At 36.8% G+C, this 20,654-nt stretch overlaps 2 protein-coding genes across 6 annotated transcripts in view; one reads left to right on the top strand and one right to left on the bottom strand.

Moving 5' to 3' along the window:
* The first annotated feature begins 1 nt into the window (after position 1).
* On the top strand, positions 2–11,588 carry PSMG2 (proteasome assembly chaperone 2). 3 transcript variants are annotated; one of them, XM_081322334.1, is made up of 7 exons: positions 2–298; positions 2,598–2,769; positions 3,508–3,566; positions 4,431–4,549; positions 5,470–5,640; positions 6,902–7,022; positions 7,823–9,213. In XM_081322334.1, exons 1-7 carry the CDS (start codon positions 239–241, stop codon positions 7,925–7,927), a joined length of 807 nt encoding a protein of 268 aa, XP_081178460.1. In that variant the 5' UTR covers positions 2–238; the 3' UTR covers positions 7,928–9,213. The 3 variants fall into 3 exon arrangements, with proteins under 3 accessions (XP_081178460.1, XP_081178462.1, XP_081178461.1); XM_081322336.1 differs by lacking the exon at positions 7,823–9,213 and adding an exon at positions 11,144–11,588 and having other exon boundaries at positions 4–298; XM_081322335.1 differs by having other exon boundaries at positions 6–298; positions 8,266–9,213.
* PTPN2 (protein tyrosine phosphatase non-receptor type 2) overlaps positions 9,456–20,654 on the bottom strand; it is a 24,301-nt gene continuing 13,102 nt past the window's right edge. The window contains exons 4-10 of one of the 3 annotated variants that reach the window (XM_081322332.1): positions 20,162–20,260; positions 19,561–19,698; positions 18,017–18,226; positions 16,842–17,003; positions 16,189–16,370; positions 12,747–12,848; positions 9,456–9,792 (exon numbers count right to left, since the gene is read on the bottom strand). In XM_081322332.1, the coding sequence (XP_081178458.1) occupies positions 9,771–9,792; positions 12,747–12,848; positions 16,189–16,370; positions 16,842–17,003; positions 18,017–18,226; positions 19,561–19,698; positions 20,162–20,260 (915 nt within the window). In that variant the 3' untranslated portion in view covers positions 9,456–9,770. Of the gene's footprint in view, positions 9,793–11,761; positions 12,849–12,879; positions 13,550–16,188; positions 16,371–16,841; positions 17,004–18,016; positions 18,227–19,560; positions 19,699–20,161; positions 20,261–20,654 lie in introns of those variants that run through there. The other 2 variants (XM_081322331.1, XM_081322333.1) reach the window with 2 other exon arrangements.

Below are 20,654 nucleotides of genomic sequence, written 5' to 3'. Positions count from 1 at the left end.
GCAAGCAACTCGGCCAAAGCGATGTTTCGAAGTTGTCCTTTCGCCTGCGCCAACCCTTTTTCGATAAAGCTGTTGCTACAAAGGAGAAAGGCTGACAGGCACCGACCGAACACCTATTTCTGCCAAGGACGGTAGAAGGACCCTAGGACGTAGAAACCGGCACGCTTTTCTCCCTGGTTTGGATCGCTACGAGGTGTTATTTCCTGGCTGTTTTGGGGGGGCTGTGATCCTTGCCGGGATGTTCGTTTCCTGTGATGACTGTGCGTGCTCCGATTTCAAAGGCTTCACACTCCTTATGGTAAAAGAAGCATTCACTTTCTTGAGTTTTGTAGCCAAGTATCTGTTCGGTCGTTGTCGGGCAATCAGAGAGCGGCACACAAAAACGAGAGTGGCCCGTTGTTGAACTCTGACCTCTTCAAGGGTCCGCTTGATGAGCGTTTTAGAGCAGGGGTGGGGAACTATGGCCCTTTTTATGATTTGTGGACTTCAACTCCCAGAGCTCCTGAGCCACTCATGCTGGCTCAGGAATTCTGGGAGTTGAAGTCCACAAGTCATAAAGGGGCTACATTAGTTCCCCACCTCCGTTTTTAGAGAGATGTCGAAATCCTTGGGGCACGCTTCGAATTCATGGTTCTCTTTTCTCCCGTGTCTTTTTCTTTTCTGTTCATTGTGATCAAAAAGACACGATCGTGCCAGTTTTATAAAATATCATCTGAAAACAATTCTACTTTGACCGAGTTTTCTTTAAAAGGGAGTAGAAGCATTCTTTCAAATAAGCAGAGAGATTTAGGACAATCTAGTTGTTGTGTACTGGGTGCGATGCACAGGAATGAAGACGAAGTGAGAGTTCAGCAAAGAGCATGGTTTATTTCTTGCAGGATCTGAACTGGAGAACTGGGCTGCAGATGCAGCAATTTATAGCCTGGCCCCTAGGTGGCAGCCAATAGGTTTAAAACAACCTATTGCCGCCTAGGGACAGCCAATAGAAGCACTGGAGACGGGGTGTCTGAGGCCCTGGGAGCCTTAGCTAGCTCCAGCTTACCTTGGTGTTACACTCAAGCCCAATAGGTTACACTAGTCCAGGGGTCGGCAACCTTGGCTCTTTTATGACTCGCGGACTTCAACTCCCAGAATTCCCGAGCCAGCTATGCTGGCTCGGGAATTCTGGGAGTTGAAGTCCGCGAGTCATAAAAGAGCCAAGGTTGCCGACCCCTGCACTAGTCATTGGATTTTTGCAGCCCAGATGTACTACAGCCAAGATTTTTGTAGCCCATAAGTAGCCCTCAATTTACGACCAATCGCTTAGTGACCATTTGAAGTTATGACAGATCCACAAAAAGGTACTTACAATCTGGATTTGAAGTTCCAATGGCTAGGCCCTTTTTGAAGTTGTGATTACCTTTTAGGAGCTTTTATGGCTGTTTGCAGCATCCTGCAACCACATGACTGCAATTTATGGGGTTTTTTGCCCAAAACCAGTGTTTACTTCTGGTTCCACCAAAACACAAGTGGGTCATATACATGCCTTGATAGGAGTCATGACATACAATGAAAATTTCAGAGTCCATTATAGTTGTAAGTGGAGGTCTATTTGTAGTGGTACCTGAAGCTTCTGGTCTGAAGGAAACCAAATGTACTAATAGATTATTCATATTTTTTTAAATCCCATTTATATCCCGCCCTTCTCCGAAGATTCAGGGCAGCTTACAATCTAAAGCACAAATCAATGTGCTTAGCAATAGCCTTCATTCTATGTATATGCCTGCTTATTAGGGCTTTCGGGGGCCCCCAAGCGGCATTATTACAAAGTCAGCTTATTGCGCCCAACAATCTGGGTCCTCATTTTACCTACCTCGAAAGGATGGAAGGCTGAGTCAACCTTGAGCCTGGTGGGATGCGAACCTGCACTAATTGCAGGCAGCTGGTGTTACTTAAGGAGGCATTAGCCCACTGCTCCACCATATGGTCCAGCAGTGTTCTTGTATTAGGATTTTTTATCAATTAACAATTGTAATGTGTTTAAAACCCATTGTGTTATTAAGACCTGAAATTGCCTGAAACTTATTGATGTATACGATTTCAATAATTTCTTGCTCAGTGGTACTCTAAAAATCCCCCTTTCTCCAAACAGTCACTTTAAGGTCTGCCATGAGGGTCCCAGGTTGGAATTCGGTAATTTCTCTTGTTTTGACATTATTTCTGTATGGTAATTATGTACATTTTGGCAGATTTATATATAATCCATTTTTAATTAATCACATTTTGTGTCACACCCCATATAAAGATCAACAGAAGTACAATATAAGGACATGTAATTTTCCAGTTCAAAAGTACTATTCAATTACTCATAATGTAACTCGGCTTTGTTTTAACGCAGTAGGTAAATACAAAAGTATATAATCAATATGTTTGCAACTGATTAAGACATCAAGTGAATATATAAATGCAAAATTTCTTTGAAATTAATTTACAACAATATTGTAATTTAATCATACGGTTTTACCATACAAAATAGATACCTAATTTGATATTTCTTTCCAGCAAATTAGAAATAGAATTAGTATTTGAGATGATATTTGCCTTTTATCTAATTTCAGCCAGCTGTATCAGTGGGCAATGTAGGCCAGCTGGCTATAGATTTAGTCATTTCTACACTTCATATGCCCAGAGTTGGTTACTTTTATACTGATTGCCTTGTGCCAATGGTTGGAAATAATCCATATGCAACAACTGAAGAGGATGCAACCAAACTATGCATAAATGCTGAAGGTAGGTAGTGTAAATATAGTCTTGCCATCCACTAAATTGGGTATAGATTAGTCACTTCAGATTTGTGATATGATTTAAAAATGTGTTTGCAGAGCAGTTGGATCCCCCAAAAGCTACTTAGAAGTTGGTTTTGAAGTTCTGATATTGCCTATCCCCTGTGTCATATGATCGCATTTTGGGCACTCTGTAGAGGGTCCACATTTATGACCATTTGCTGCACCCTGCACTCATATGCCTGCTATTTATGATGGTTTTGCCAGAAACCAGTGTTTACTTCAGTTTCCTGCAAAAAAATGGCCCGTTGAGAACAATGGGTTTGCTTAGCACTTTACAATTGTTGCAAAAAAAGCAGATGATGACCCACTTCGTGACCATCATGACTTACATCCATAATTGTTGATCAATTACAGTCATAACTCGAGGACTACCTTATATTTTCGTTACAGATGAAACCCTAATCAGTTAGTTCCCAAAATGATTGATACCAACGATCCTGAATTTTAAAATCATTGAGATTTCAGAAATATTGAAATATTGGAAAGTGTAAATGATGGGTGGTTATAAAACGTTTTCTCTTTTTTTTTAAGGATGTTCTCGTAAATCTTTTGTGTTAGATTTTTGTCAAAATGCAACAGAGGCATGATTGCAGAGCCCTTCTTAAATTTTCTGGCATAACTGTAATATGATTAGTTAAAGTTAATGTTAGTGCTGACATGTTGCTTATGCTATTTTTTTCAGTGTATGCAGCAACATCAAAAGAATTGGTGGTTCTGCAAATCAGATCACCATTCATAAAGGTATGCCCATGTGGGATTGTGGAAGGTTGTCATGTAAGATGGCATGTTTGTGGCATAAGCATAAAGACACAGAAAGACAAAGAAGCAGACAAACCAAATTCGCTTGAACACCTTGAAGAGAAAGGAGATAGAAACAGAAACCAGACTGTTGTCTTTTTTTATATAAGAAGGGATGTAGTATATGGGCACAATAAATGCCATTGTTTATAGTACATAATGTTAGTTTTTCTAATTACAGCAGATTAGAGTCCCAACAGTAGAGAATAATGTAGAAATGCTGGGATAGTCAAAATAAAGTAATCCCATAGTGTTATCAGAAGTAACATTCTACTTGTAAAGGTCACTGTATGATTTACATTGGTTTCTTTATTATTCCTGTGCAACTGTTGTGGGAGCGTATCACTTATAACTTTACTTAGTCTGGGGATTTTTTGCATTCATTTGGCTGGGAATCAAGCGATCACTGTACTTTTTGCACACTGATAAAAGACACTTTGTGCATCCAAATGCTGATTTCTTATTTAAATTGGACATTTCCCCCACAATAGAGACATGAATTAAGCTTCATGTCAATGTTGAATAATCATGATTATCCTACAAATAATTGTGTCAAAGATTTTGGTAATGCAGCTTTATGAAAAGCATCAACATTGTTTACTTAATGGTTTTAACTCTTTAAATTATTTTGATAAGAGTGAAAAATAACTGAAAAATGAAAAATCATTTTTATTTTTCATTGGCAATAACTAACAAAAATATTTGCATAGCTATACAAATTCCAGAGTGTTAAAATTATAGATGAATTGGCAAGATTCAAAAATGCAAAATTCTAACTTCTTGCTTTGCCTCCTGGTATAATAAAAGAATAAATACAGGTTGTTTTGTCAAATATTGCTCTCGTGGGTGAAAAATTGTGGATTTTCCAAAATTGTTCTCTTGTCAAGCAGTTATGCTTATCAGCGCAATGACCAACAGCTTCATGGGTAAGTCTTACAGATGATATAATTGTATGCATAAGGCCAATTGAGCATTATACCAAGAGACATGTACTTACCTAATAGAAGTTTCCTTCCTCATCTTTTTCTGGCAGCTCTCCTTATTCCAGAATATAAGAAAGAAATAGAACTATGCCAGTAAAGTATATTCTGCTAGCTGAAAAGTATCATTTAATATATTCCAAATCTGCACAGTTTTAGTTTGCAATTACTTTTCTGGACGGATATTTTCCAAACGGATGAATTACCAGGAAAAAAGAAAGTTCTGATTTTGTTCAGTTCATATCTCTATAAACTGGGTAGTTTTATACATGTATAATATATATTTTAAAAAATTTTGGTTGTGTCTACAGTGCCCAGTTTATTAATTAGGATCTTGCAATACTTAAGATTCAAAAGCAAAACAGTACTTTGGAGTATATGGGTGTGCTCAGGTCATACCTGCCTGCATCTGTTTGAAGTATCTATGTGTTTTCATGAGATTAAATAGCTAGCTATCCTTTGCAGCTGCAGTATGATCTGAGGAAAAACATGTTTAGGTTATTTAGTTGTTAGTTATATGTTAGTTGTTATGCAAGCTCAGGACTGTCTCTGCACACCCTAATGAAATGGATGAGAGTCATTAAGGGCCATAAAATGGAAGCACTCTGAATAAACATTTTTCTTGTCCAAGAATTATTGCTTTGAATAAGAGAGAGAATGTACAAGGCACTCTGTGGCAACAGGTGCATTTTTCTAGTTTTCAGCTGAAACCACTTTTGGACAGGGTAACTTAGTCACAGTGATCCATTAGCAATCTCAAGAACTTTATTGCAATATGCTATTTCAGTTAGATTTTAACTGGTTCTTTTGAAAGGTCACAGTTCTGATTTTTGCAGCTAAACTTAAATGTTATGGTTTGTTGACAGCACTGCATTGCGATACTTGATTTCATCTGCCGTTGACAAAACAGTGGGAAATATTTTGGAGAGACTGAACGGCAGGGAATTGGAGCAAATATCAGCATTTCCTGGAGTAAATGATGACAAAATATTCTATATTCCAGGAGGTGGTATTACAAAACTATTATACACAGAGAGGTTGGTGTGATAGTAAAGTTTTAATATTGAAAAGTAACATCATATTAGAAATTTCTTTTTTTTTAATATGAAGTGGTCAATGGATCATTGCTTGGATCCAAAAAAATCATAAAATTATGTTTAAATGACCAATCATGCATTAGAGTGTTATTTTTCAATAATATTTTTTCCCATTCATTGGTGTCCAATTCTTTTTCAGAAGTGATTTGCTGTTGCCTCCTTCCTAGGGCTGAGATAATGTGATAGGAACAAAGTCACACAGCTGGCTTTGCGCCCAAGGCAGGATTAGAATACCTAGCCTTCGTGATGCTTTTAAGTAGTAAACCAAACTGGCTCTCATTTCTGCAATAAGTCTTCTAATTGCATACAATTGCTTTCTGAAACGCAGGAAAATTTCTGACCCAATTAATGAAATGGAAGTAACACAGTAAGTGGGATTTGAATTTGCCCCGGTCCCTGCTAAACTTTTAGCCATAATTAAAATGATTCTTTAGATTTTAGTTTTAGATTCAAAAGTAAATGTTTCTGGTATGTTCCTAATCTGTTAGTTTTCTTTAAAATGCCTGTTTTGTACACAATAGCAGTTGGTTTCTTTTTGATTTTGATAAAAGTTACTTCTAAGAAAATTACTATGAGTTAGATCTTTGATATAAAGCCTCTGTTGAAACTTCACAAAATGGGCATTTTTAAGACTGATGTTCAATTTTTGACTGGTTAAAAAGAAATAACACTTTTCTCAGGCTTCATGCAAAACATGAATGATAATACTTCCCTTTCTTCTTTACAACAGTTGTACCTTAGTGCTAAATCAGAAGTGTAGGAAACAATAGGATAAAATATAAGCATGTTTTTATAATTAATGTCACCAATTAACTGTTAATGTGAACTAATATGTGAAGAGATGTTTCTCAATCCTTTAAACTTACTGAAACAGTATGTATGTGTGTGACAATATCATTGTTAGAAAACACAGGAAAATTCATTAATACTTTGTTGAATTATCACATAATTTTCTGAAAGAAAGAGAGGCTTGCTTTGCTTTGTAAATGTAACTACTTGTATGTAAAACTTACACGTGTGACAATCCAGCTGGTTCTAAGAAAACAAAGATTAATTTAACAGTCTTCTTTTGGGATAAAATCATTCTTTAAATATATAATGTATTCTGTTCCTCTTGTACAGTATTCACAATTCGCAGCATAATTTACACCTGAGATGAAGAGAGTTTGTTTCACACTCCTTCATTTTATCTTTATTCCAGTTGTTCAAAAGGAATTCCACTGGTAGTTTTGCTGAAATTCTGCTCTGAAGGAGATAATATTCCTGATGCTTTTGCTCTTGCCGATTACCTTAATGAAGCTTTACTACTAATTTCACCTCAGGTAAGTATGTGTTCCATTACTTTGATTTCGGGAGTTAAGGAAGATTCTTCAGAAAATTGCGTACAATTGATTATGGAGCCAGAATTTAGTTGAAAATATACTTATTTGTCTTTTAAAACACAGTAATTTTGTGACCTTTGGTGGTTCATTGAAATAAAAATATATACATCACTATTTAAATAAATATATACAATACTATTTAAATTTAAATTAATTCAAATTATAATGGTATCCCAATAGTAACTAACATTTCAATGGTTCTATGTAAATTTATTAGTTAAAATAACTCTAGGAAAGCTTTATTTTAACCTATGTTTGGGAAACCATCAAGATTCAGCAAGCTGAACTTCCTATAGAAAGCTATTCCATAAAATGAATATTGAAGTAGAAAAGTGCTTCCCTCTCCCAGTTTTACAGTAATAAAGGATTTTCATAGGTTTTCTGTGGTTCCTGTGGATGGGTCAATTTTGAATGAAGGATGGAATTATGAAGGTTTATAGTATAGTATAGAATAAACTGCAACTGCAGATTAAGAGAGATCTTAGTAGAAAAGCTCAAAACTACCATTGTATCATAATGATCTCAAATTTTGCAAGATTCTTCAGAATAATTAATTCAAAAACTATTTGGTGATAATAGATTACAGATAGTCCTCACGTAATGGCTAATTTGGGACTGATAGCTCTGACCCTAAGTGAAGCATCACTAAGTAGGAAATCACATTAACAAAGCTGTATTTTCTGCCTGGAAAGAGATAAGACAACTCGGTTTCATATCTTTGACATTTGCTTGCCTCCTAGCCAATTCCACGACTGGGGGAACACCTGAAGGTAGTTATTTTTTTCAACAGTTTTAAGTTTGAACAGTTGCTGAACAAATGGTCGGAAAATGAGGACTATCTGTAGTCAATACCTTTTGATTCATTAGGCCACTCTAAGAGTTACCAAATGCTAGGTTTTAAATACGTCAGCCCAAAACCAAAAATGACACTTAGCAGTTTTTCCAAGGCAATTTCTTTGTTTCACAGCTATAAATCTGCCAGATGGAAGATTCTATCTGTAATCTACAATATACTGTGCAAACTATTAGGCAGGTCTTGTGCCCACTCTCTTTTTCTCACGCTTTATGGGCTGAGTTGCCTCAGTCCCCTGGAATCCACCCTCTCCCTCTTGGGGATTCATCTCCTTTATAGGTTAATGGAATTATACTGCTGGAAATAATTTGCTTTTTTTTTAATCAATAGAATAGCACTTCTCAAGCAAAATCTTCAAGATGGAAAATACCAAGTTCCTGGAAACTACTTTTTGGTAGTGGTCTCCCATCTTCATTGTTTTAAATCATACACTGCTTTTACATAGTCCATTTGCATCTGCAGGCCTGTGTAATTTTGAATGAAATTATCACTTTTCATGGATATTTTAATTTACTATATCAAACCTATATCAAACTGGATAAAGTTGAACATAAAATAAACCCTTGGCATACTTTTGGTTCAAATATCAAAATGTTCCATGCTTCTTTTCATTATACGTATCTAATTTCTTCTTAAGAGTAAATAAAGGAAAACTGAGATGTTCCAACATGTATATCGCTGCCATTTTTTGTCACATTTAGATGCATGTAACATTTGGACAAGAGGCATTATGGGTTATGTGGTGATCTTCTAAATGTATTCAGAAAACCTTGTACAAAATAATATTATGGGTATTATGTTTGACTTAAGTCCAAACTCAGCCTTGTTAAAACAAAAATTTGAGGCATATAAAGGTGTGGGTTCATGTTACAGGTAGAGGGTTGGTTTCACTGTAAAATGGGAACATGTGGTTTAGAGTTTTAAAGGGTTGCTTTTTAAATTTCTTTTTAGCTTTAACACTTGAAACTTAAGTACCCAAAATTGCTGGTCTTACATAAAGCAGCTGTAAGTACTTAAAAGGACAGCAATGTTTTCAAATGAGTTACCGTATGTTAGTATTTGGTAAATGTATTTCTAAGCTGGTTAAAATAATTCTGTCACTAAAGAAGAAACTGATATTGGGAGTGTCCCGGATGCAAAAAAACCTTTGTCTTGTGCCTGGTTTTTTGTTAAATTTCTGTTTAAACAAAAACAAATGTATTTCTCTTTATGAGCAATATTTCATTCATGCATGCAAGCTCCAGATTTGTTCCAACTTTCACTTATGTGTAAAAATAGTCTAATTCATCAGCACTGTCAGTACTACCATGATAGATTTTGTCAGCATTTAAACATCATTCTCTATTTGTAATAAATTTGATAATGTGTTAAATTCTCACTGGAAATAGAGCAAAATAAAACACAATCATGTAGAAATATTGTAGCTGAAACTGAGAGTAACAATAGATTAAAATAAAATTTTTCAGAGCATTGCCACTAATCTTTCTGGAACTGGATTAAAAAATATACACAACAGCATATAAATTAAAAAAAATATTTAATGCTGCCAAAAATATAAAAAATACAAGAATGGCAGTACAAAGTATTTTGTAAATGTGATCTTACAACTCTATAGTTAATACAAGCATAAAACACGTAAGACAAATTCTCTTTTGCAAAGTCTCTTGCTGGTGATGTACTTCATTCCCTGTTTGTTTACGCTGTAAACAGATATTTATGAGGCCACTTGTGTATTGCTCAGACCTCATTTTTGTTTCCTGAAGAACAGTGAAGTCCTGTTTTGCATGTCAATAGTGTGTTATTATAGCTGAAGAACATTCTCAAGTCTTGGCAAGTTAGGCGTCAGTCACTCTTGGCCTATAAACACACAATGTAAAAAGAGTCAAAAGTTCAGTACAGTCAGGAGTACAATTTTAAGATTTTATAACTGCAATGTAAATATATCAGTTGTTTTAAATCAAAGACGAATTAATTAATGAGTGGATACTGCAGCTTGGATATATACATATGTGTATGGGCATTTTGCTATAAAGTGTCCTTGAACTAAGTTATAAAGTCACCAAAAGATCCATTTTCCTATTGAACTGCTATAAGAAACAGTTCACTATCTGTTCCCTTTGAAATAAGCCACAAGTATACTTTTTAAAAAGTAGGCTATGCAGTGGAAGTGTAGCAAATATATTGGCATTAGCTATCATGTTAAAATGTTTAATAATTGCAATTAATTGAATCAATCAATGTATTCACATGAATGTATATTGATCAAGCGTGTTTTAAAAAATGTATATTCATGAAAACAATGCAACATGTTTTTGGGGGGAAGCTGTTAGAATTAAAGTATCCAGCTGCCTTATACTTTGTGCTTATGATTTCTGTGATGTGGATTAATGAACCTGAACAAAAATAGACAATATTATTCACTCTATAAAATGTAGCCAAATGCTTACCAGAGAGGGAGCTAGAACATTAAAGTTGAACAGAAAAATGCAGGGCTATAGTGCAGTAGAAGAATTCTTGTATCTTATCTTTGTAACCCCCAGGTATGAAAGATTTCCAAAATCTTGGAAAGTTGCTGCCAATCACACAGTACACAATGTAAAGCAAGTCTATATTATTTATTGGGGGTAGAAACAGAGCAGAATGCCTCAACTGATTATCTTTGTGTATAGATGTACACCTAAAACAAAGCCTTGAAATTGGTTAATCTGAGAGGGAACATTTACTGTGCTTTCATGTTTCCTATGTAACAGATAAGTATGTGTATATGTATGTAACGACAGTTCTGGATCAATGAATGAAAAAAATATTTTTAACAATTCTACCATACTTATGTTTCAGCATCATCCACAAATTTTACAAATGGCAGCATGAGTCATGCTACAGCTGAGGCCAGGTGTGATGGGAGTGTTCAGTTAAAATACCTTGTTTATTATCTTTCAAAGTATAAACCGTAGGCTAGGAAGGATGAAACAAATGGCAATTTTGTTTTCTAGTATTTCTATTTTTTTTATGCAGTAGAGGGCATGAGGAACTTGGCATTAAATATTTCAGTATTTTCAAAACATGGGATGCTGTTTTTTCCAAGAGCAGAATTTATAAGAAACATACATGCTAACACTAGACTGAAAATTGTATTATTTAGCCATAAATAAATTATTGTTGGTTAAACCTAGAAGGTATCCTCACTGGCAACATGGGTGTTTTCCAGAAGCTCTACTCATAAGATTTGGAGAAGATTCCCCAGCAACTCTGAAGAGCTTGCAGGATACGAGAGCAAAAGATCCAGTTGTCCCAGACATATCAACCTAACACATGTTGTGGCCCAGCATTTTGTATTTTCATATGGATCATGATGATCCATCCACTTTACAAAGTGATGTTTTGGAACATTTAAAGATAGGTAAAACTATTTCTATCAGGTCAGGTCAGTTTAATTATTTTAAGTAAGAGAATCTGAGATGGGGCTTATAAGATACTTGGATAAATAGGGGTGTGATAAATGGTATGGATACCAAAAGCTATGATAATACTGTGTAGGATATGTGTGAAACACAATTGGTTACTCTTGTTCAAATGTTGTGATAAAACGGAGAGGATTATTCTTATATATAGCTTGTGCTGCAGCCCAGTGCCAGCAGCTTCAGAAATTTTAATTTGCACCCTCTTTCCCTGGTTAAATCTACATTATGGCTATTTGCTTCCATTTGTAATGCGTCTGATATGCCCTATAATTTTATTTTCTAAAATTACTATCAAATTGGTAATGTGCTGCCTATTCCAATTATAGACAAAGAAGCTATAGAAGAATATGACTCAAATCCAGTAAGACCCACAAAAATGTTTCACATTTAATGGAATGTTTAAGCTTTAAATACAAGCTATGGCTTCCAACAGTAGCTGCAGTCTTAACAAAGCATTTCTTCCAAAGAGGCAGCTTGAGACACAGATCTAACCTCCCAGTAGCCTTATAAAATTAAATATTTTCAAATAAAATAGTAGCTAAGCATAAATACATATATGCATCATCTTACAAGTAAAAATTGAATAATTATTTGCTAACATTTAATTTCTGAAACAACAATTTATTAATCATTGCACTGGGAATGGTCCAGAAAGTGAATTTCCAAGTCAATCTTGAAAAGTTCGTGGTAGATGCACCAATCACTCATTTCCATTGGATAAATTCATACAAATGTAGCTTTTAAAAATACAATTATTTACAAAATGATTATATAGTTATCAAATTTGCTTTACGTCTGCATAGTATAAATGGTTCATGGTACATTAAGAGAGAAATGTAACTTTTTGCATTCAGAATAACACCACACGGTTTATTGCTTCTATCATGTATGTATGTCATCCTTCTGGTGACTTGGCCATTCAGGCTATTGAAGTATCAATTTAGATACCATATATATAGTTGCTGAAAATGCGCATTAATTTATCTAACAAGTGTATAATTTTAATCCAAGTGGCAATTTGGTTTCAGAAGTACCAGTACTGAAAAATCCTGAGACCAATTTATGATCATGTTAATCACTGGATGACAAGAATTCAATGGTGCAAGTTAAATTGCCCCTGGCAAAGTAAAAACACATTTGTTCTGTCAGATGTGGCAGCAATCTTGGATCCTTTTATATTCTCTTTAAATCCCACTAAATCATGGGGTATAGGATTCATAGTAGATGCAAGACTGCTCACTTACTTACATGAGCATGTACTGGGAATACAATTTCCAGGAAGAATAAGCTATAACAAATACGACTGAACCAAATCCAATCTTAATAACAATAGGCTTCCAATATAACCACCTTTTTCTTTTTCTTTCAGATTCACTCAGCCTATGTTTCATCTGTTGCACCATCTGTGCTGTGTTAGCTTTTTTGTCTTCTCTCAGCCTTTTCCGTAAAGCCCTTAAAAAAAAATAAAAACTTTAGTCAGCTCTATTTTGAGTTATTCCATGCATCCTTTAATTACCAAGATGTATTGTTAATACATGAAAAGCAATAGTGAGATAAACATTCTAATACTTGGTTTTAACAAATTAAATTGAAGGATGCCATTTTAATACTTTATCATTTGATAAAGTAGACCACAACCTACTACTTGATAAAATAGAAAAAATGTGGATTAGACAGCATCACCAGCAGATGGATTCGTAGCTGGCTGACCAGCCATACTTGGCTTCTGGTCCTCAATGGAGCTGCATCTACATGGAGGGAAGTGTATAGAAGGGTGCCCCAGGGCTCTGTTCTGGGCCCAGTGCTCTTCAACATCTTCATCAATGATCTGGATGAGTGGATAGATGGGGAACTCATCAAATTTGCAGATGACACGAAGCTGGCAGGAATAGCCGACGCTCCAGAAGATAGGCTTAAGATACAGAAGGATCTTGACAGATTTGAACATAGGGCACTAACAAAATGAAATTCAATGGTGAAAAAAGTAAGGTTCTACACTTAGGTAAGAAAAACCAAATGCACAGGTACAGTATAGGGGGTCCCTTGCTCAATAGTAGTAACTGTGAGAGGGATCTCGGAGTCTCAGTGGACAATCACTTAAATATAAGCCAACAGTGTGCTGCAGCTGCCAAAAAAGCCAACACGGTGCTAGACTGCATTAACAAAGATAGAATCAAGATCACATAAAGTGTTAATACCACTTTACAATGCTCGGTAAGGACACACTTGAAATACTGCATCCAGTTTTGGTCACCACGATGTAAAAAAGATGATGAGACTCTAGAAAGAGTACTGTCAAAATCCATTTATATTTCATTTCTAACTCACTGTGCAAACCCAAATCTCACCCCCCCCATGGATTCTGCCATTCCCAAGGAGGAAAGGGAATAAACATGGGAGTTTATTGCCTCCATTTCCTCTCCTTAGATATTTATCTAGCCTGCCTGTTGGCCATCACAATAAGATTGATGAAAGGCATTCTCTCTCTCTGATCTTACGAGCAACTAAGAAAGGGGGTGGGGGAATTCTGGTTTGTGTCTCTGAATGGAATGTGAAGGGGAGGGAGTAACTGCTGTGAATGGACTGATGGTTCTTCCTTTCCCACGAGGGGCTTGCCACCTGAAACCTGACTGATCCGGAACTGACCAAATGAACTGAGGGGTGGGGTTTTGCTCGGGGACACTTTAAAAATATTGATCTGTGAGAAGATTTTTCAGATCCTGCCTATCATACCTTCTATCATCCATGTCTTAGTAAAAAGTTCCTGCTTGGACAATCCTGCTTCCAAGAGTCTTTCTTTCTTAAGATGTGGATTGGAGTGGGTTCTGACAAGTACAGAGAAGAGCAACGAAGATGACTAGGGGACTGGAGGCTAAAACAAAGAACGGTTGCTGGAATTGGGTATGTGCAGTTTAATGAAGAGAAGGACTAGGGGTGACATGATAGCAGTGTTCCAATATCTCAGGGGCTGCCACAAAGAAGAGGGAGTCAAGCTATTCTCCAAAGCTCCTGAAGGCAGGACAAAAAGCAATGGACGGAAACTAACCAAAGAGAGAAGCAACCTAGAACTAAGGAGAAATTTCCTGACAGAACAATTAATCAGTGGAACAACCTGCCTCCAGAAGCTGTGAATCTCCAACACTGGAAGTTTTTAAGAGGAGACTGGACAACCATTTGTCTGAAATGGTATAGGATTTCCTACCTGAGCAGGGGGTTGGACTAGAAGACCTCAAAGGTCCCTTCCAATTCTATTATTGATCATCGCACAGTCAGCCAGATATTCAGACTGGATTTGGCATTTTTGTCTACCTATCGAGTCCTTACCAAGGACCTGGGATAGGCAGATGTGGATGTTTGATGATATTACAGATATCGCAGGATGAAAGCAGTTCCTAGCAAGGCCGCCTTTTGCAATTGACTAATGGCAAATTTGTCAATGCCAATGATGTTAAGTGATGCTCCAGTTGTTTTGGGATTGCACCCAAGGCGCCTATTACTATTGGTACTACCCTTGCTTGCCTTTTCCAGTCTTTCTATGTCTTTGTATTTTGTTATCTTCTCCAGTTCTTTCTTGTCTATTCTGCTGTCTCCAGGCACTGCCACGTCCACTGTCCAGACTTTTTTCTTTCTTATTGACAATTGTTACGTCTGGGGTGTTATGTTGCAGGTGCTTGTCTGTTTGAATTCTGAGCAGTTTAACTTTATCATTTTCTATGACTTTCTTTATTTTATGATCCCACCAGTTCTTGCTTACAGGCAAATGATATTTCTTGCAGATCTTCCAATGCACCATTGTTGCTACTTTGTCATGCCGCTGCTTGTAGTCAGTCTGTGCAATCTTCTTGCAGCAGCTTACCAGGTGATCCACTGTTTCTTCAGCTTCTTTGCACAGGCAGCACTAACTGTCTGTTGCTGTCTTCCAATTCTATTATTATTATTACTATTATTTCCATTACTATTATTACTGCTGGCAAGCTCCATTATGGACACAGGTGATAACTATTGAGATATCTTTGGCTTAACAACCCACCCACCCCTGCTCTCCTTGGTGCCATTGTTAAATACGCAGGTCATTAAGTGAGTATGGAGTGCTTCCTGGGAGATCACCCATCCAGCAGGGTCTATGAAGGAGGCAGACTAGCAAAAATTTTTTGCAAGCTGCATTATGGTTGTGGGTCAAGAACTACCTGTAATTAATGTTAATCCATCAATGTATGATACCACTAACCCTCAACTCAGCAATGTTTTTTGAGATGACATCTCTAGTATTTATAAGATCATGTTTAAAAACCAAAACAAAAATGAATAAAAATTTCTTCTGCTAACAGAACTTGTCAGTGGATGTGTATTATTCTCTCACATCCTGTTCCACATCCTGTAAGTACGTTCAGATGCCTCAAGATAAATTATCCACAGCAGAATTTCTACTGGCAGGGAACTTTTGCTTCCTTCAGTGGCAAATAGATTCTCATACAAAGGGCATTTCCATACCGCTTTTCAATGCTCGGTGCTACTCATGAAAATAAGAAAATGTAATTGTTTCAAAATTGTTGGGACTATGAAGTACAGAATTATTAGCTGTCGGGTATCCCAGGGGCCTAAGAAGGAAAAATACTACCACTCTGTAACACAGCTAAAAAAAAAAATCTACAAAATTCCAGGATGAATTATTTTATCAATTTAATTACTTTGCATATGTAAAAAACGACAAAGTCTTGTCATCCGAAACATTAAATAAAATTGGTTTTTGTCCACCAGTCAGTTTTAATGTTATTATAAAGCCATTACTTACTTGTCATCATTTGTTTCTGAATCATTTTGTATGGGAGAGATCAGATCAACATCTCCTGGCTCCTGTTCTTCTAAAACCATGCTATTTCCATTGCATTTTTCTGCAGTAGGTTTAGTTGGGTGAGGAGGTGAACATTCAGAACTTGGTGCTTGCTCTTCTTTTGAGAGTTCCTTCCAGCGATACTGAATAGGGGGAAAAATGTCTTCACTAGCTGAATCTTAAAAGAACAGTATACAGGTTGTCCTTGCTTAACTACTTTAACTGGGACCTGATTTCTCTTACTAAGTGAGTGGTTGTTAGGGGAAACATTACATGACTGCACCACTTAGTGGTGACAGTTCTAGTAATTTTGGTATTTTCATTAGTAGTAGAAAGATAGTTAAGGTCAACTGAGATTGGTGAAATGTAGGGCAGCCAAATGGACGGGAGTCAAAGCACACACTGCAGTTGTGATAGTGGCTGAACTACCAGGCATCAGAATTTTGTTTGCCACTGAAAGCGTGTTGTGCTGGCTGTAACTTTGAGAGCTGTCAGTAACTATTGGTCCCATTGTAATTTTGAACCGTAACCGAACAAATGTTTATTAAGGTGAAATTTGGTGAAATTTACTATGACCCATCCAGTGTGTCTTAAAAAGCAGACAGTGTATTTACCTGCATAGTGGAGTCCCCCATTATATACTTTGCTCCTTCTATTACAGCCATATATGAAAATCTCAGTTGATCAGGAGTCTGAATCAGTCCCATCCGATATTTTCTCATATTTAATAATATTTGCTTGATATCTACATGAAATGGGTCGTTTCTTTTTTCCATCTGGAAATGGAAAAACAACAACAACAACACAAAGTTTTGGTGGCAAATTAACAGACTAGATCTCTTCAATTTTCATTTGATTTCAGTTTTAACCTGTCTCAAGATACATGAGATTTTTAAATTAATAATTTTAATTTATGTGGCTGCCTATTTGTACAGTATCTGGGTAGGTAGCACTAGTTAAACACAACAATTAATGCAAGAATGAAATGGCGATTCAAGGGAAGAGATCACAATGTACAAAATACTTGACTTCAATGGTGCATACATCTAGCATTCCAGTTCAATGCCCATGAAAGGAAGTGGGTCTTCAAGGCTTTGTCGAAGGCAGACTAGGACTGGCTCAAAGTCACCTAGACTATGAGAGAGGACTAGACCCTCTGAGTCTCCTGATTTCAAAACCAATACTTTAATTACTACATCAAACTGCCTCTTCATTATGATAGTGAAAATGCAAATACCACCTTGCTTTCTTGAAGCTGAGGAGACTGTTTTATAAATATACAGCTATAAGACTTCTGCTATAAAACACTATTTTCAAATCAGTGAAGAGAATAATGTGTACTTACAGTGTAATTTTCAAGATGATAGGGACTTATAAGGTAAAACCAAGACTACTATACCTTTTTTTTTTACTTTCCTGCAGAAATATGACTTTTATTTCAACAACCTCTAGTTTGTTATAGTGGTAAGCAAGCTAGTTTTAGAGATCTTCTGTTTCTTCATTTTCAGGAAAGACATCACTTGTGAAACTGTCCAGCCGTATCTCAACATGGAAATGGTTAGAGCAATCTCAATTTAGGTCACACCTCAAGATGAAAATATAACTTAATTCCATTTCCTTTTTCAAATATTATGCCACACTTAGAATAGACTAATTTGTGGTCCTGATCTGGCAAATCTTTTGCTTTTTGGGCAAGGAGTCTGAGCTAGTTCATTCTTGCCACAATTCATAGACAAATGGTATTATTTTTTTATCTCAGAAAAATCTGAGTTTTCAGATGTAAACCTACCACAATAAGACAAGTGTCTACCAATGAAAATGTACCAGAGCGTCCAATTCCAGCACTACAATGAATGACTGCAGGTCCATGTTCAGAACTCAGAGATCCAGATTCTCTGACTTTAAACAAGAAGTTGAGGAATGAAGCTGGGGATTCAGGAACTCCAAAATCTGGCCATGTAGTATAGTGAAAATGTAGTATTACCCTGGATTCACCAGTCTAAAGAAAAAAAGAGCAATTTAGCAGGACACACTTAATATGCTAATGTAGTCAACTAAAAGAACACATATTAGTTCAAATATGGTGGGGGGAAAGAAATAATTTCATGAAAAAGTCTAGCTGGCCTAGAAAGTAAAATTGTGTGAAGTTTCCTCACCTTGAAAAGCCTTCTGAAAAAATAATTTAAAAAACCAAGACAACTGGAGAAAAATTGATTGATCCAATTGTTTAATATTCAATTACAAGGCAACACAAAAAAATGAACTTATTTAGTAAAAGGAAGATTCAATTATGTATTTTCAGTATGATCTCTTTTCTAGATACTTCAGAAAACTCTGATTCCCTTTTACCATATTCTAGACCAGTGGTGGCGAACCTATGGCACACGTGCCAGAGAAGGCACTCACAGCCCTCTATGTGGGCACGTGTGCCATTGCCCCAGCCCCACCTCCCCCCGCGGTCCCCTCCTCACCTGCAGCCCCCCCGGAGAGTCGCTCCCGAAGGCAGCCCGTGCAGAGCAGCGCAGCCAAGGGCATGGCAGCCAGGCAGTGGGGACAAGACTATGCCCTTGCACCCCATCATGCGCAGATGATGCTGCAGAGCGCAGGTGGAAGACATGGCCGCCATGGTGCTGCTGGGCCACTTGGGTAATCTGCTGCAGCGGGCCATGGAGGTGGTAAGTGGCCCAGCGGGCGGGCAGGATGGGGGGCAGATGGGGGTGGGGTGGGGCAGGGTGGGACAAGTTTTGGGGCACTCCATTTCTAAAAGGTTTGCCATCACTGTTCTAGACGTTATGGTATGAGACTTCCTCCCAGCAGCCCCATAAAAGATCTGGTTATTTAAATGAAGCATCTGAATAATAAACACTGAAAGAACGCCACTGGCATCTAATCCTTTCTCTACCTGCTTTTTATCAGCCATTTCTCTGTGATCCAAGATGTAGGAGAAGGACTGGCAGAGCCAGGGGGACTGCTAAAAGAAGGATCAGCCTAAAATCACTATGTAATTACAAATAAACTCAGGCCAACTCCCCCTTGACTACCATTGCCCCTTAACTAACTGTAACCTGGTGCTGACCATTATTTGAGAAGGTTCTTGTGCATAGGCTTTTAAGCAATACAACAGCTAAATTGAACATTCACATGTGGACCTGGTCTTTTACACCTGACATAAGCAGTGTTCACACTCCAACTGCTATTGAGAAGCTATGCAATTATGAATGATTTTAAAACATTCTACTGAACTGAAATTTGTCAACATAAAATTAAATTAGTGGTAACATAATATTATGAAACTATTTTGGTGTGGTAAGCACAATTTTAATGCTAACTTACATCAATACATTCTAGCTGGAGTTGTCGTACTGTATAATATGATTTGACATCTTCAGATTTTAGCCTCACACAAAATCCTGTTTCTCTGAATATCATGGGTTCCTCTTGTTTTGTTGGCCAGTACTGCGCACACTTCACCTACATTGTAAAATAAGAATACTGCAATTTGTGATACATATTTGACATGCATACATTCATTTACAGTTTTTTATAACTTATTTTGTATGTTGAAAACAAATTTAGCATCATCCAGGCTTATTCACAAAAATAATCTTCCAATCTCTACTACATTCTAGATATCAAAATAAAGTCCTGCATTTCAATTAAAAATTGTAAGTCCAGAATTCTCGATTGGCAGCCATATAAAACTTTTAAATAAATAGCATACTATATTTACTTGGATTTATTTTTTTCTAATATAACTGGATTAAGTTGCAGTCAGATTTCAAAGCTGTATATGGTTATGTCTGTCTACCAGCAGAATGTATACCACTGGTATATTAAATTCTTATTCCCTTTTTTATACATCAGTTACAAAGGATTGGGAACCCTGTCAAATACAATTAACTAATTTTAACTAAAATAAAAAAGGACAACTTACCGAATTTTTCTCAACAATTCTATTAAGCATGATAATTGCTTTGGTCTTCTGTTGCCATATCATTAGCCAGAAATGGCAACATGTGTTAGGAAGTGGACCCTATACAAGAGACAGAAACACCACATAAACGTAGAACTAAACCTTTCCTGAAAAAGTCCAATTACGGAAAAAACTTTATTTCCCACTTTTCCTATTTTTAGGTGGTGAACATGTGCAACATACCTTCCCCCTCCTACTTTCCTTACAACAATCCTGTGAAGTAGGTCGGGCTGAGAGAGTGTGACTAGCCGGCTGGCTTTCATGGCTAAGGTGGAACTTGAACTCATAGTCTTCTGCTTTCTAGTCTGGTGCCTTAAAACAACTGGACCAAATTGGCTCTCCAGTTCTTAATATATTGATCATTTGCAGAAGTAATTCTGCACAGTACACATTGAAATGTGACCTATGCGTGATGATTCTAAGCAGAAAAAATCCCTGGGCACTTCTCTCTCTT

The sequence above is a fragment of the Vipera berus genome (assembly GCF_964194415.1).
Source record: "Vipera berus genome assembly, chromosome: 3".
Taxonomy (NCBI): Eukaryota; Metazoa; Chordata; class Lepidosauria; order Squamata; family Viperidae; genus Vipera; species Vipera berus.
Note: the sequence above shows the minus strand (reverse complement) of the source record. Positions and strands in the feature narration are given on the sequence as shown.